At 40.9% G+C, this 16,075-nt stretch overlaps 1 protein-coding gene across 2 annotated transcripts; it reads left to right on the top strand.

Annotated features, from left to right (window-relative positions):
• Positions 1-19: 19 nt before the first annotated feature.
• Positions 20-15,619, top strand: ehmt2 (euchromatic histone-lysine N-methyltransferase 2). Of its 2 annotated transcripts, none has more exons than XM_006788068.3 (28): positions 20-77; positions 1,474-1,540; positions 1,657-1,824; positions 1,932-2,188; positions 2,626-2,704; positions 2,813-2,895; positions 2,986-3,120; positions 3,232-3,303; positions 5,044-5,155; positions 5,934-6,017; positions 6,313-6,449; positions 7,147-7,290; positions 7,685-8,001; positions 8,090-8,323; positions 8,836-8,918; positions 9,272-9,378; positions 9,779-9,901; positions 10,025-10,126; positions 10,344-10,448; positions 10,779-10,933; positions 11,047-11,214; positions 12,065-12,209; positions 12,309-12,386; positions 12,511-12,626; positions 13,028-13,114; positions 13,217-13,295; positions 13,654-13,829; positions 14,835-15,619. In XM_006788068.3, the coding sequence occupies exons 1-28, from the start codon at positions 51-53 to the stop codon at positions 15,013-15,015; spliced, it is 3,621 nt and encodes a 1,206-aa protein (XP_006788131.2). In that variant the 5' UTR covers positions 20-50; the 3' UTR covers positions 15,016-15,619. The 2 variants fall into 2 exon arrangements, with proteins under 2 accessions (XP_006788131.2, XP_006788130.2); XM_006788067.3 differs by having other exon boundaries at positions 10,761-10,933.
• The last annotated feature ends 456 nt before the right edge of the window (positions 15,620-16,075 follow it).

Genomic DNA, 16,075 nt, shown 5'->3' with positions numbered 1-16,075 from the left:
CTCCGGCCGTGACGCGGCACGCTCACATACGTTGACGGTCACTGGGAAACATGTCGGCTTCTGAGACAACGACAAAGGTAGCTAACGTACTGCAGCTGAAAACTGCATGCTAAAGGAATTTACGTCTATTCGTCTACCTTTAAACTCCCCAGCTTACCGATACTGCATACTGCCAAGCTCCTCTTGACTTTACATGTCGATTATAATAGCTTTTTTATTGAAACCTAGGCTGCACTGCTAGCAATGTTAGCCTGTAACAGTTTTGTGTTACCTGCAGGGTTACTCTTATCCAGATGATGTTTTGTTGCTGGTTTGTATTTACTGACCAGAAACCTTTGTAGCAATCCTCTGTATAGCAAGTATCGCACCTCGATCTGTTTTTAAGATATGTTTTTATTCGTAGTTGCTAGTTAGGAGCTTTAAGTAAATTTTGCACCAACGAGACATGGACCCCAAAAGAAATTAAGATTTTAAGCAGTCACAGTTTAAAATCCCGTTTTAAATTCACTTTTCTATTTGGTGTACTGTTGGAGTAAGGGGTTTTTCTTGGGTCGTGTAAAAAGCATGAATGGAATTACTGACTCATGGCGGCAGTTGATGTAACATAACAGAAAATTTCACCTATTGGCCGACAGGTTTACTTTGGAGAAGTGAAGGCCGAAAGTAGTGGGGTTTTATTTTTTACCTAAAATAACTTTAGAATTACATTTGTGACAGTTTTGATTGTAGTGCCAAAGAACAGACACAACATTTTTGAGATGAGTGATGCTGTGATGCTCACAGTATCCTCATATCCTTGTCCTGCTGCCCCTGGTTGAGGTCCTGTGTTGTTTGTCAGTAGGAAGCGTTTCTATCAAGAAAACTTGCTGGGTCCAAAAATATTACCATAAGGCCAGAGATAGAATGAGTGTAGTGGATACACATTTAGACCTCTAGAGTGCATGCTTTTACATGTACACTGGTGTGAAAAAGGTTGTCAAAGTCCTGTAGCTAAATCCAATTGAGATGCTGTGTCAAGACATTAAAAGGGGGGTTCATTGTGGCTGAATTTCAACAAATCTGCAAAGATGAGTGGGCTAAAATTCCTTCACAGCACTAGGAGTTATTAGGTTTAGGGGCCAATACCTTTTTCACACAGGGCCATTTGGGTTTTGATTTTCCCTTAATAATAAACAGCTTCATTTAGAAACTGCATTTTGTGTTTGCTCGTGTTATCTTTGTCTTATTATTAAATTTGTTTAATCTAAAACATTTAAGTGTGACAAACATACAAAAATAAAGGAAGGGGGGCAATACTTTTTCAGGCAACTGTATATTTTGCATGCATGCAAATATACAATATAATTTCTTTGTGTATTTATTCTACCATCTTCGAGGTGGTTGAACTGCAATCATTTCATTAAATCATTGAAATAAGAGCCTGTTCTATTATCAGTTTTACTCGTTTCCCTTGTTTCTTGTTCTGTCCACCAGGAGCACCATGAAAATGACGAGTCAAAAACATCAGAGTCATTAGCTGGGTCAAGTCAAACAAAGGAAGGTAAATCACCAGCTGGTTTATGCAGATTATGTTAATATTTGAAATATATTGGAAGACATTGTTGATGATTTCTCCTTGATAAACTTTAAAATTCTTGCACTCCGGATATTCCTCAGATAATGCAGCCTCCACCTCATCTGCTGCTGCTACCAAGACGGAGCCCATGGGTGTTATCTCATCACTGTTGTCGTCCCAGCAGCCCGGGAAGGATGCTTCCACAGTCAGAGAGGAAGGAGAACAATGGTCCCCTGCTGCCTCCCCCCAGAACAAATCTGCTGCTACAGGTGAGCTCAGATTAGCTGCTGTCGAAATTCTCTGAGTTGATTTTGTTGATTTAATCGGACTTAGTTTACAAACTGAGGAGATAATCCCTTTTGCTTTGATTTGTCAGGTCACACAGCAAATTCCCTTCTTTCGACGACCTCGTCGTCATTGTCGTCGTCTCCTTCCACGTCCTCGACTTTGTCTCCTGGCCGAGCAAAGATGAGCGTTTCAGGGCCTGGTAGCAGTAAATCTGTCCTTCCACCTGGTCCTCCATCCTCCTCCTCTTCTTCCTCTACAACAGCTGCTTCTTCTCCATCTGTCTCCCCTGCACCACCCAAGATCCATCGGGCGCGAAAGACCATGAACAGGCCTCCACCAGGGCAGGTGAGAGAGGAGCTACTCCTATTTGGTATGAATCATATTTGGTAAATTTCTTTTGATTCTTGAGTTTTCATGATTTATTATCTGGATTTCTACCAGTTGTTAAAGGTGCTTATTGTAAATTATTGTGTTTTAAAAATGACTTTAAACCTTTCAAAATGACCTAAAGCTGTCAAGAATTTAAATGCCTGTGGAGAAATCCCTGCTGTGTGTTTAACGGGGTTTAAAACTTGAGGAAATTGGATATCATTTAGGAAAACAATGATATTTTTGTTCCTTTCCAGATTGATAAGCATATCTGGACAGTGTTCCTAAACTCGGAAAGGATCAAAAGGATATTTGTACTTTCGGTTTCTGCTTCCATCACAAGTTTGGTCTTAAATTGCATTTAAAATGATGTTAATATACCTGCAAACACTCTGGCTAATTTTTCTCCTCAGATCAGTCAAATTGAGGGACCTGTTGCATCTGTGACTCCTTCAGGATCCTCAGCCAACCTTTCTTCTCACTCTGAACCTGGTCAGTAGGTCTAAACTCACAGTAAATGAGTTAAATGAGCATTAACTACTGCTTTACTTTAAAACTAAGCCTTGTCATGGTTTGTATCACATTGTTTTGCTTCTAAAGTTGCAAAGAAGAGGAGGCTGGATCCTTTATCAGACAGCACACCTGAGAGATCTGAAAGTGTTTCCGATAACGCTCATACTGAGGTGAGACACTTGTTTTGGGGTTGTTTTTTTTTGGTTTAAATAACAGTTGTTTGTGGTCCATTTCATATCTGTCTCTCATCCTACTTTCAGGAAGGAAGCTCATTCCATAAAAAAGCAGAGTCTGAAATTGCACCTGGAAAGAGCATCAGCTCCGTGGGGAAGTCCGCGGAGGAAGTAGGCGAGCGAATTCAGATTTCTAGTCCGTCCAGGCGAGATTCTGAAAAGGTTTGAAGCCATCAAAAGTAAACCCACATTACACTGCTACAGAGTGTTTATGAGCCAAACTTTAAACTAAAGTAAACTAAGCTTCTTTCTTTTCTTTTTTTTGCTTTACAGTTTGAAGATAGTGAAGAAGAAACAAGACAGCAAGCTAAAGACACAGAGAGGCCAGTAAACACCTCGGATCACGTGAGTAGCTTCTTGGCTTGATATTTGCTTTCTTGTTAGATACTTCTTTCCTCATTTTTCTATTAACTTCCTGTTTTATTACTGTATTTACACCTGTACATGTGACTCTAGCCAGCATGGCCATGCATGTACTCTAGATATGCAGGGTTATCTACAGTGGCTTGCAAAAGTATTCAGCCCCCTTGAACTTTCCCACATTTTGTCACATTACAGCCACAAAAATGAATCAATTTTGTTGGAATTCCACGTGAAAGACCAACACAAAGTGGTGTACATGTGAGAAGTGGAACAAAAATCATACAAGAGTTGAAACATTTTTTACAAATAAATAACTGCAAAGTGGGGTGTGCGTAATTATTCAGCCCGCTTTGGTCTGAGTGCAGTCAGTTGCCCATAGACATTGCCTGATGAGTGCTAATGACTAAACAGAGTGCACCTGTGTGTAATCTAATGTCAGTACAAATACAGCTGCTCTGTGACGGCCTCAGAAAGTCAAAGAGAATATTGGGAGCAACAACACCATGAAGTCCAAAGAACACACCAGACAGGTCAGGGATAAAGTTATTGAGAAATTTAAAGCAGGCTTAGGCTACAAAAAGATTTCCCAAGCCTTGAACATCCCACGGAGCACTGTTCAAGCGATCATTCAGAAATGGAAGGAGTATGCCACAACTGTAAACCTACCAAGACAAGGACGTCCACCTAAACTCACAGGCCGAACAAGGAGAGCGCTGATCAGAAATGCAGCCAAGAGGCCCATGGTGACCCTGGACGAGCTGCAGAGATCTACAGCTCAGGTGGGGGAATCTGCCCATAGGACAACTATTAGTCGTGCACTGCACAAAGTTGGCCTTTATGGAAGAGTGGCAATAAGACGGCCATTGTTAACAGAAACCCATAAGAAGTCCCGTTTGCAGTTTGCCACAAGCCATGTGGGGGACGCAGCAAACATGTGGAAGAAGGTGCTCTGGTCAGATGAGACCAAAATGGAACTTTGTGGCCAAAATGCAAAACGCTATGTGTGGCGGGAAACTAACACTGCACATCACTCTGAACACACTATCCCCACTGTCAAATATGGTGGTGGCAGCATCATGCTCTGGGGGTGCTTCTCTTCAGCACATGTACACCACTTTGTATTGGTCTTTCATGTGGAATTCCAATAAAATTGATTCATGTTTGTGGCTATAATGTGATAAAATGTGGGAAAGTTCAAGGGGGCCGAATACTTTTGCAAGCCACTGTACGTGTCGTGACAAATGTCTTTAGCTCAAATAAGCCATCAATAAGTTGCAGCGGGATCATTATTAAGGAGTTGGACCATGAAGATGCTGACACACTCAATATGTGCCATTAGACACTACTTCATGTTTAAAGTTGCTGTCTTGTCAGTAAACTGAGGAATTTGTACTTTTAAGGTAGACGTATTGTGCTTATTTTCAATCCCATATATTTGTTCTTGGACTCTGTAAAAGTCATTTTGCAAACTATAAGAGAATCCATGGATGCAGCTCTTCATTTTATCCACCAGCAAGGTGTTTTAGCTCCTATTAAGTCAGCTTTCTTCTGATTGGCTGCTCTTCGTATAAATTCTTTTATCTTTAAACTTTAACAACCTCAAAAATGCAAACTTTGGTTGGAGTTTTAAAATAATCAGCCACTACTTAAAAACCCCACTATTTCACAAATGTTATGTTTTTATATTCAGATGTTTATTTTTTATTTATCTTTTACTTGCAGAGTTCAGAGCCTAAAACACAGAGAGTGGTCAGAGAGAGCGAAGAGTCTTCGTGGCCACTGTCCGATCAGGACAAAGAGAGAAACGCGGCTGACGTTGTGGAGACAGAGGGAGGTGAGTGATGTCATCTACTTCCTACTCTCTGAACCACACTTATCTGTCAAAGAGATTGGTAACCTGAAACATGCTCCTTGCAATAAGAATTTTTTTTAACAGTAAATTTTGAAAAATCCAGGCTCTTACAAAAAGCAAATTGGTCACAATTAAAAACAATGTGCCGCACACATTTGTACATCACTTTTGTATGCATAGAGGGTTTTAGTCGTTTATAATACACATCAATGCATGCATGTGGAAGGATTTAGAGTCAGTATCTTGCCCAAGGACATTTACATACTGGAAAAGTTGTGAGAAAAACCACCAACCTGTTGGTTAGTGAAAATGAACATGAAGCAAAAAGCCAGAGAAACATTTTGTGTTGCGCATTTAATACACATTGGCATTAAGTGAAAAGTTAAAAAGATCATAGAAATTATCACACACTGTCAGATAATGCATAGAGTAGGCCGTCATCACAAACAGGACATATATGTAAAGAAAAGCTCTAAAGGACACCACTGCCACCTCAACCAGGACCTAAACACTCTTGTGAAGAGGAATCCTGTGTCCAGACTTGCAAAGATGCCACCCACAGACTCAGAGCTGTAATTACAACCAAAGGTGTCTCTGAAAACATATTTGTTTTCTGCTGATCAGTGAGAAAAGGTCTAAATGGCTTTTTCAAATTTCAGTGTTGTAAAGCATTAAAAGCTGTGTAGCATGAGTGAAGAGCATCATGTTCCAGTTCCTTTTAGTGCTTATAGTTTTTTTTTGTTTGGTTTGTCCACGGCAGGAAGGTCTGCAGACTACACAGAGGTTCCCTTGGGTGCTCTGGACATCGCTGCTGCTGACAGTCTGACACTTTCTCCTCATCCGGGTAGGTGTAAGATGGATGTGTCGCTCTAAAGTAGATTATACAAGGGCAATAAAGTGGTGTTTACCTTTAATGATGCAATCTATTGGTTTACTGAGCAGTTCAATTAGAGCAGTAGAACAGTTACTTAACAGAGTGGAATTCATTTCCTTTAAAAAAGATTTATATTGGATAACATCAAAATCACCCAATTATATTTTTCAAACCTAAGTATTGTCTTCTGTAACAGTTGAGGTTTAGATGACTTTAATGTTAACTGTTAAATCACAAGTCAAACCCTGCCCCTCCACTTTTGCAGATGGAAGTGATGCAGGAGACACGGAGCGGCTGGAAGAGCTCCCCCTGTGCAGCTGCAGGATGGAGGCTCCTCGGGTGGACAGCACCAGCCACCGTGTCAGCAGACAGTGCATGGCCACTGAGAGCATCGATGGAGAGGTTTGTCCCTGTGTTTGCTCACTGTGTTTACCCTGCAGGTGGTTACTTTTCATTTTATAACATACAGTATTAATTGATTTCTTTAGCTCTGTGTGAGGGGAAAGTATTCAACATTGGAAGACTTTTTATTTTTTTTTAATTCTCAGTTTACTACATGTACAGATGCATTCAGGAGAATCAAAAGACTGTTTCTCTCTCACCTTAGTATAAAGAAGTATTTAGAAAAAATCTGAGCATTTCAGGGAATGTATAAAACTCAAACCTATGTACACTATGATAGCAGTGCGAGATATAAATCAATAGAGCTGTGTACAAGGACAGTACTGAAAATGCATGCGTTATGTGTGTAGGGGTAAAAGAAAAGCAGATGAAAGCTGGATTTAAGATCAAGGGTAACTTTGATGTGGGGAAAAAATTTGGAGGATCAAATATATGCCTTTCATCTGGTTCCAGCATTACAGCACATTACTTTCTCTTTAGCAGTTATTATTATACAGCTGGGAAGTGCAAACAAAAATATGACCTAATAATTGTTCATAGTTTTTTTCTCTATCATTCTCATTGCCTGTAAAACTGTGTAAAATGCAGTAGATGTCATTTTTTTTATGGCAATAACATCTTAAAAATATTTAATCTAACTCAGTAAAGGTTTCAGAAATCCTGGAGTTCATTTTTTTTCTCCTGTTGTGTTTGTCAGCTGCGAGCTTGCACCAATCGGACTATTAAGGGGGAGACCATGAGGCCGTCCAGTCGGGTTCCCCTGATGGTGCTTTGTGACGTCCATCGCTCACACATGGTCAAACACCACTGCTGTCCCGGCTGTGGATATTTCTGTATAGCGGTAAGTGTTAAAACCACCTGCTTTCATATTTGAAGACTCTAGAGTATCTATCAAATGTAGTTTTGGCATCTTCTTACACAACAACCTGCGAGAATGTGGCTCAAGTTTGTTCCTGTAGAGTTTTACACGTGAACTGAAACCAAAGGAAGTTGTTTACAGAACTTTAGACTTTTTAGATATTTCTTTAGTTCTTATTTCTCCTTCTCAGTTCTCCTGTATATCGTCTCTGATAATGGTCTTTGTCCTCTTTTTCTCCCTTCTCTCTTCTTGTTTATGCTTTTCTTCATCTGCCTCAGTATATTCTGTGCAGTAGACTTGTTTTTCCTCTTTGATATCTTTTTTTTTATTATTTACATATCTGGTTTTATTCTTCTGCTTTATGCTCCTCTTCCAGGGCACATTTCTTGAGTGCTGCCCAGACCAGCGCATAGCTCACCGTTTCCACCGGGGGTGTGTGACGGTGCTGGGCGGCGGGCGCAGCAGAGCAAATGGCGGAGGCATGCTTTTCTGTCCCCATTGTGGCGAAGATGCCTCCGAGGCACAGGAGGTCACTATCCGGTCGTTCGGCACGGCCTCCGCAACTACGGTCGTCACCATGTCTGCTTCCTCCACCACCACACCGTCTCTGCCACCATCTGTCCCCACGGGACCCTCTCTCACAGCCTCCACAGGTGGGATGAAGGATGGGAAGATGCCCGAAAGACCTGTCAGGTAAGGCTAAATGACATGGGAAATGTCAGAATTTAAAATGTGGGGTTTTTTTTTCATTTTTTGCTTCCATACTTTCCTGTCTTTTCAGTGCTCGTATGCGTAGTCACGGCTTGGTAACACCTGCAGTAGAGCAGCAGCAGCCTCCTCAACCTGTAGCCTCAGCTGCAACTGCAACCACCGTCCCCCCAGCAGAGGAGGGCGTGGACAGCGTAGGACCTTCGCTCTGCATGCCAAATGGGAAGCCAGTCAGCCCAAGTGCACTTCCACCTGGGCCCAGTAGGGCGGCGCTGCAGAAAGCCATTCTCACACAGGACACAGAGAGGTTGGAGACTTAATTTGATTTAAGTTGAATTATTTTCAGCTCCATCTGGTTAAAGAGCTGAATACCAGGCTGAAGCAGGTTTAGTTTCAGCTTTTGAGCTTCATTTGTTTCCTTAAAATATACACACAGCTCTCTTTTTATATTTTTTCCCCAAGCAGAGCATTCCTGTCATCTTCTGAAATCTCTTCATCTGTTTTCACAAGTGAACTTGGGGTTGGGCTTTATTCCACAGAGGTGCAAACTCAAATGTAGTATTCGCTAACGATAAATGCACCACTCTGTTATCTGCTCTGTTCACACATCGCTGTTCAGGGCTGTAGTGTGTGTAAAAACTGCTTTAAACTTGCACAGAAAGATGACACATTGCTCTAAATGTAGGCATAAACATCTTCCATCGCTGTTTGCTCAAAATCTTCCAAGAAAGTGGCTAATTACAAATGGCTTTCTCTGAAAAACTAAATCGCTGGTTGTTTTGAGGCCAAATTGGTAAATTACTGCTTTTCATTCGCCAGGAGGAAGAAACTGAGGTTCCACCCTCGTCAGCTCTACCCTGCTGCCAAGCAAGGAGAGGTGCAGAGAGTCCTGCTCATGCTCAGTGAGTGGCAAAAACTGCAGCGCTTCCACTGTGCTCCTTTATATTTCGACTTGTATACTTTGACAAAAATGGTTGTTGCCTGTTCTTTTAATAGGTATTCATCATGATAGAGTTCATTATGTAATCAGCTTACAATCAGTTTAAATTCCACAATCAAAGAAAATGTTACATATGACCACACTAAAGAAAATAAACAGGCACGGAAGTGGTGTTACTCCATCACATCACATCTAAACTATTGCCCTGAAATCTTCAGAGTGAAAAGAAAGCAAACACATGACCACTAGTTATCTATTGTGTGTGTGTGTGTGTGTGTGTGTGTGTGTGTGTGTGTGTGTGTGTGTGTGTCCCAGTGGAGGGTATCGATCCAACGTACCAGCCGGACTCTCAGAACAGGCGCTCCGCTCTTCACGCTGCAGCTCAGAGAGGTCTGCTGGAAGTCTGCTACATGCTGATACAGGTGAGAAATGAATCGCCTGGTTACACTTGTCTTTGCTTCTTTCATCTCTGGATGTGAGTTTACTCGTTTTCTATGAGGCTGCAAATAGAGCTTACTTTTGAAATTTCAAAATTAGTATAGTTTAGCAAGGAAAGAAAAATCTGGCATGCTTTTTAAGAATCCCAGATGAGTCATAGAGATGGTTGATTTTTCTGATTAATGGCCCAAAACATAAAGATAACTCTTGCACTGAACCGCCTGTTTTTATTTCATGATGCTGTTTGCATCTGATCCTTTCAGCTCTGCATTTTCACAAACAATTAACCATTTAAAAATGAAAATGGGCACACATCATTGCTTTTAGGATGTGCCGAAATTAAAGCATTTCATTTAAATATTACACTTGATTCCACACTGACAGGCTGGTGCTCAAGTTGATGCCCAGGACAAGGACCTGAGGACTCCTCTGTTGGAGGCTATCATCAACAATCACGTTGAGGTGGCTCGCTACCTGGTCCAGAATGGCGCCTGCGTCTATCACATTGTAAGTGTCTCCAAAAAAATAACTGTGAACCATAAGAGGTTTGCTGGATATGGATTTTTTTAAAAATGTTTTTTTGTTTGTTTGTTTTTTGTTTTTGTTTTTTTTAATATCATTGTTCATCAGGAGGAGGATGGATATACTGGCCTCCACCATGCTGCCAAGCTGGGAAACCTTGAGACTGTCAACATGCTTCTGGAGACGGGGCAGGTTGATGTGAATGCACAGGTAAAGCAAGATCCTGGATGTCTATTTTAAAGGAGCAAGATAGCATTTTTGTCTGCTATCACTCATCCCTATTCAATGAATATTTCAGCCTTTTCCTGACAAGGAAATGATTTGATTAGACTTTGTAAAATAGCCAGAGATTGAACCACCAACCTTCTACATGGCATATGATTCGCTCTGTTGTCCACTCCCGACTCTTCCTGTGGGCTTGTTTCAGGACAGCGGGGGCTGGACGCCGATCATCTGGGCCGCTGAGCACAAACACGTCAATGTAATCAAAGCGCTGCTGAACAGAGGAGCTGACGTCACCATCAATGATAAGGTAGATTTCTACCATAAACTCTGCAAAAGTACACGATACAACTTCTTTGTGCAAGCAGGTCGAGTCGCTCCATGCTTGGCTTTAGCAAGAATGCAAATTTTAGGCATTAGCCTCACTTTTAAGCCATATTAAATGTTATTGGATTTTCCTAAATTCAGATTAGGACGTTGGAGGAAGGAGTGCATCCACAGCTTAGATAATGAAAACATGTTTAAGCATTATGAAGTGATTAAACAATTTCCTAGCTCATTGGTGTGAGAGACCACATAGATGCAGTTGTATGAACATATTTCAGGTTTTTACTTTAAACAGTCACGTCTTTCCCATCAGGAGCTGAATGTGTGTCTCCACTGGGCGGCGTATGCAGGAAATGTGGATATAGCAGAGCTGGTGTTGAACGCCGGCTGCTCCCTCTCCTCTGTTAACGTACACGGAGACACACCACTCCACATCGCTGCCAGAGAGGGCTACTTGGAATGTGTTACGTGAGTTTATATACATCTGCTTTTATCCATCAACACATTTAAGGAAATTGGAGACATTTTGCTACAGTTGGCTGGACATGAACTTGTTTTCTCTGGGTTTTTGTTTTGTGCAGGTTGTTCCTGTCCAGAGGTGCAGACATAGACATCATGAACAGGGAGGGAGACACACCTCTTACATTGGCGCGAGCTGACACGCCAGTGTGGGTGTCACTCCAAATCAACAGGAAACTGCGAAGGGGAATAACCAATCGTATGCTTCGGACGGAAAGAATCATCTGCAGGTAGGTGTTTTGGCACGATAATGTGTTGTTTACATGAAAATAATCAGCAGTGCAAATTCAAGGATACAATTTCTTGCCAAGATGGATGTAAGAGCTAGTATTTGGTACTACAAAGAAGTGGAACCCCAAATACAGCGATGAAAGCTCCACTTTTATTTGGTTTTCTAAAATGTTAACAGAAACATGAAAAAAATCCCTCCTTAACTCTACCCCTAAATAAAAATACATGACTCAGATTGCATAATGAGGTATGTTGTCACATTGGTTCTGTATGTTGCAATATATTTTTAATAGATGAGACTTTGAGAATTGGACTCTATTTAACCCTTTCATGCATGAACTATAATAACATCAATCCAGATTTTTTTTCTTAAGTATTTTTATTCCTCTTTAGGCATGTAAAAAAGATTTTTGAACTTCATTTTTTTTAAACATGTACTTTCCAAATAGTTTTTTACATGTCCACTTACACATGTCCACTGGCTGACCAGTGGGTAGCAGGGTATCGACTGACACATCAGTGTCCAATGTAGTGGTTTCTATGCAAGTATACCATCAACACTGACACAAATGCAAGAAAACAGCTGTTGAATAGCTGTCCACTGTAGTGACCACTATGCGTAAGTTGAAACCTATCACACTGTGTACTTAAGTCTATGCTAGGCACACCCACCATTTATCTGGCAGCTCAATGCCAGGCTCACGCCCCAAAACCATTTTATTTTTGGTATCAAGAGCCATGAGTGCATCATGTATGCTAAATGATGTGATTTATGATTAGGTCCAGGGGACTTCCCATGGTCGATCAGTGGGGAAACATGCAGATTAAGCTTTTTGCTTTGTGTGTCAGTGACATCGCACAGGGCTACGAGAACGTTCCAATCCCCTGCGTGAATTCGGTGGATGATGAAGGCTGTCCATCGGATTACAAATACGTTTCAGAAAACTGTGAAACTTCAGCAATGAACATAGACCGTAATATCACACACTTACAGGTAACTTCATTGTGTCTCCACACAACAGAACTTTTATTTTGAAAAATGTATTCTTCATTTTTCCTTGTTTTTTTTCTGGGTTTTTTCCTCCCCCTTCAGCACTGTAGTTGCACTGATGACTGCTCATCTAGCAACTGCCTCTGTGGACAGCTCAGCATCCGCTGCTGGTATGACAAGGTAACAAACTGTCTGGGGGAATAAAATACTATCATAATCATTAGCAGCAGATTTCATATGAAGTTAAATTGGCAGAGTTATTCTTATTCTATCATATTTTTTTCACCTCTTTTTCTGTTACAAGGATCAACGGCTGCTTCAGGAGTTCAACAAAATCGAACCTCCACTAATTTTCGAATGCAACATGGCTTGCTCTTGTTATCGAACGTGCAAGAACAGGGTGGTCCAGGCAGGGATCAAGTGAGTATCAGCAATTAAAGAAATGCATAAATCTCAGCCAGATTACACGTCAGACTACAAACCGACACCGAATAATCTTAACCTCGTGTCATCTGGAAAGATTTCTAACAAATAAACTCAACTGCTAAAGTTTTGATTGGGGGGGAAAAATGATTCTTCTCTTGTGCAGTAATCAACAACCTGCTGACCATCTTTCTACATCTTGCTGAGGGCAGCAATGGTAAAGCAATAATTATTAATCACTCTGCACCTGAGTCAGTCACAGATGTTTAACAGTGCAGAGGCAGGCAGCCATGTGTTGCAAATAGCCATTACTGGTCCCCCGCCCCCCGGTTGATGAGTGTCTGCTTGATACTTCTCTCTTAACCCTATTTTTTTTTTTTTTCCTCTTTCCTCCTCAGAGTTCGTTTGCAGCTGTACAGGACAGAGAAGATGGGCTGGGGAGTTCGAGCTCTGCAGGACATTCCACAGGGAAGCTTCATCTGCGAGTAAGAGGGGAAAAAAAGCCTCTGCTGGCACACACTAGGCTGCTTTTCTGTGAAAAGCTAGAGGTTAAAAAAAATGAAGCTTACCTTCCTCTTTCTGCACAGATATGTTGGAGAGCTGATCTCAGATGCAGAAGCAGATGTTAGAGAGGACGACTCCTACCTGTTTGACCTGGACAACAAGGTGAACTTTCTTAAATCGTGTATTTCAAAACATGGACATCATGTGGGGAAAACAGAAAGAGGGGGCACACAGCTTATTAACTGTATAATTATTAATCAAAAACTATGAAGTAAATAATTGACCAAGTCTTAATCTTGTGTTTCGAAGGTTAGGGTTTAACCCCCTTTCTTGTGTTGACACTGATTCTAAAAATATGAAGATACTTTTATCATGGTACTTTGAATTGATGATTGTGTTGTTTCTGCAGTATTTTAAATTGTATTTACTAATTTAATAGGAATAAATATGCCCATAGCAGAAATAAATGTCTGCTATGATTTCCTCAACTGTCTTAACGGTCTTTTTTTTTTCTGTATAGGATGGGGAGGTGTATTGTATCGATGCCCGGTATTACGGCAACATCAGCCGCTTCATCAACCACCTGTGTGACCCAAACCTCATCCCAGTACGTGTGTTCATGCTCCATCAGGACCTGCGATTTCCTCGCATTGCCTTCTTTAGCTCCAGAGACATCCTCAGTGGGCAGGAGCTGGGGTAAGAAGTCATAAGTGCCTGGTTGGACCTTAAAGTTGTGGTCAAGAGTTTACATGCACTCATCATGGGCATGAATGTGATGGTAATTTGGGGCTTTTGATTTTACAGCATACATATTTAATAACTTTGAAAAACAAGAATTGGGTTAATCTGAGAAGACTAATTGTAGATTTACATGAGCTGGGAATGGCTGTCATAGCAGTTTCGAACAACTGCTATGACAGATCATCTTAGGTTTTCATCTATAGGTTTTCATCTTGTGAATAACTTAATCATCTTTTCAAATGACTGTGCTGTACGTAAGTACAGTGGATCTCTCTGTCACCCTCAGGTGAGAAAAAATTCTTAGGATGTTTGGAAAAACACAGGAACCACCTGCAATGAACCAGAAACTCCTGGAATCCAGTCTTTAAGTGATGACATATGAACTTTGTCATCACATATGAGCTTCCGGGTCCAAACTACTCGGTTTATTAAAGCTGTTGTGTTTTTAAACATGTTTTAATGCTTTGTATCTTGTTCCGTGTAATCTGAACAAGCCCCTAAAAACGGTCGGTGATCACTGTCGGCCTCTCTCGGTTTTTATTACACAATCATTTTAAAGCTCAGTTTTTAAAACCTTACGATGTAACTACAGCCCAGCTCATGCAGCAGTGTTTTAATGACTAACCTCTTATTGCGGATGGATTATCTCAGTTAATCTCCTGACTGAAGTTTGGTCCGTTTACAATCCTGCCATGCAGTTGCATTTGTCCCAAACCATCGGAAACCCTCGCGTTAACTTTTATCGAGTGGAAAAAAGTTGGCGTTCATCCTCCAGCTTCACTGTTTTTACATTATGAAAAAAGAAATTAAATTACCATAACCATACACTTGCCCATGAAAAGTGTATGTGAACTAAATTGAACACAACTGTGTGTAATTTATTTCCTGCTTAGTTGAGCCCTCTTTTCTTTCTGTTATCGGGAAATCTATTCTAATGGTCTGCTTCTGATTGGTCCTTAGGTTTGACTACGGAGATCGTTTTTGGGACATTAAGAGCAAATATTTCACCTGTCAGTGCGGCTCGGAGAAATGCAAACATTCGGCCGAAGCTATCGCCCTGGAGCAGAGCCGGCTAGCTCGGCTGGAGGCCGGCCCAGAATCAGGAGCTGACTGTGGGCTGACCATGCTAGGGAACTCTTAAACAAAAACAAAAAAAGACACTTACCCATGGGGCCTTTGGATTAACTCCTTCTGTTGCATACACTAGTAATGGAAATACATCATAGCGGGGGTATATCTTCATTCATCATTCAGTTTTATATCTAAGGTGCTGTGTGTTTTTCTACTTGAACTGCAATTTCTTTTCCTGAAGCTGTCAACAGCCACTTTATCTTGTCGAGGATTTGGGCCAGAAGATTTGTTTTACCATGTAGGAGTTTGGAGAAAGAAATGACCGAGGTCTTGTAATTCTTTACGCACAGTATTTTAACTGTAAATCATAATGTACTCATGCCTTGACACTTTGCGTGTTAGCAGTCTGTCATCATGTACCAGTCATATATACAAACATGTATTTTATACTTTTTTTTTTTTCCTTTTGTTTCTCTTGTGCCAACAAGTCATGCATTTTGATACAGAGCAGTAATGGTTCGGGTGTTTACCCATGCTGGACCGAGTAAGGTTGTTTTTGATTACCATGTTAGCTTTGTTTGTTTGTTGTTGTTATTTTATACCTGCTGTTTACTGTCACGTAGTGTAATAAAATAACTCGTGAGTTGACTTCTGTGCTGTGGCTTTATTAAAATTAAAAATCATGGCCTACACATGTTTAAAGTCACTTGATTAATTTGTTTTATTTGTGCTCAGCCTTGAGTTTGTCGGGTTTTTGGTTTCCTAGCTTCCGTTTTAACAACAAAGGCCCTTTAGACAATAATGCAAAGCAAGAGGAGTGGGAAGCAGGACTGGGTATGATCAGATGTGAAGATTAAAGGTGGAAGTCGCACTCTGATCAAATTCAATTTCAACACAGAAGAGACTCCACACTAATGTCTACAAGTCCAATTTAAAATCACCAGTTAATCTAAGAGGCAAGACACAAAGACACATAAACACAATGGCTCAGACCTTTGCTGCCCTCTAACAGAAATGCTAGCTCCCACTGGAAGATAATAGGACACACACACACGTGTCATTTATTTATTTCTTAGACAAAGCACAGCTCTGGCTCAGTGAAGGAAACACTTGTACGCATTTTAAAAACC

This window comes from Neolamprologus brichardi, chromosome 22 (genome assembly GCF_056152115.1).
Source record: "Neolamprologus brichardi isolate AB-2024 chromosome 22, ASM5615211v1, whole genome shotgun sequence".
Taxonomy (NCBI): Eukaryota; Metazoa; Chordata; class Actinopteri; order Cichliformes; family Cichlidae; genus Neolamprologus; species Neolamprologus brichardi.
The sequence above is the reverse complement of the archived record's forward strand: the minus strand, read 5'-3'. Positions and strand labels throughout refer to the sequence as shown.

What these genes read in the sequence shown, in the direction of transcription:
- ehmt2 (XM_006788067.3), top strand. Translation starts at nt 51, where the DNA reads ATGTCGGCTTCTGAGACAACGACAAAG. An exon ending in ATGCCCGAAAGACCTGTCAG is followed by an intron (nt 8,002 to 8,089) that starts GTAAGGCTAAAT and finishes CTGTCTTTTCAG; the next exon opens with TGCTCGTATGCGTAGTCACG. An exon ending in GTGGTCCAGGCAGGGATCAA is followed by an intron (nt 12,627 to 13,027) that starts GTGAGTATCAGC and finishes TTTCCTCCTCAG; the next exon opens with AGTTCGTTTGCAGCTGTACA.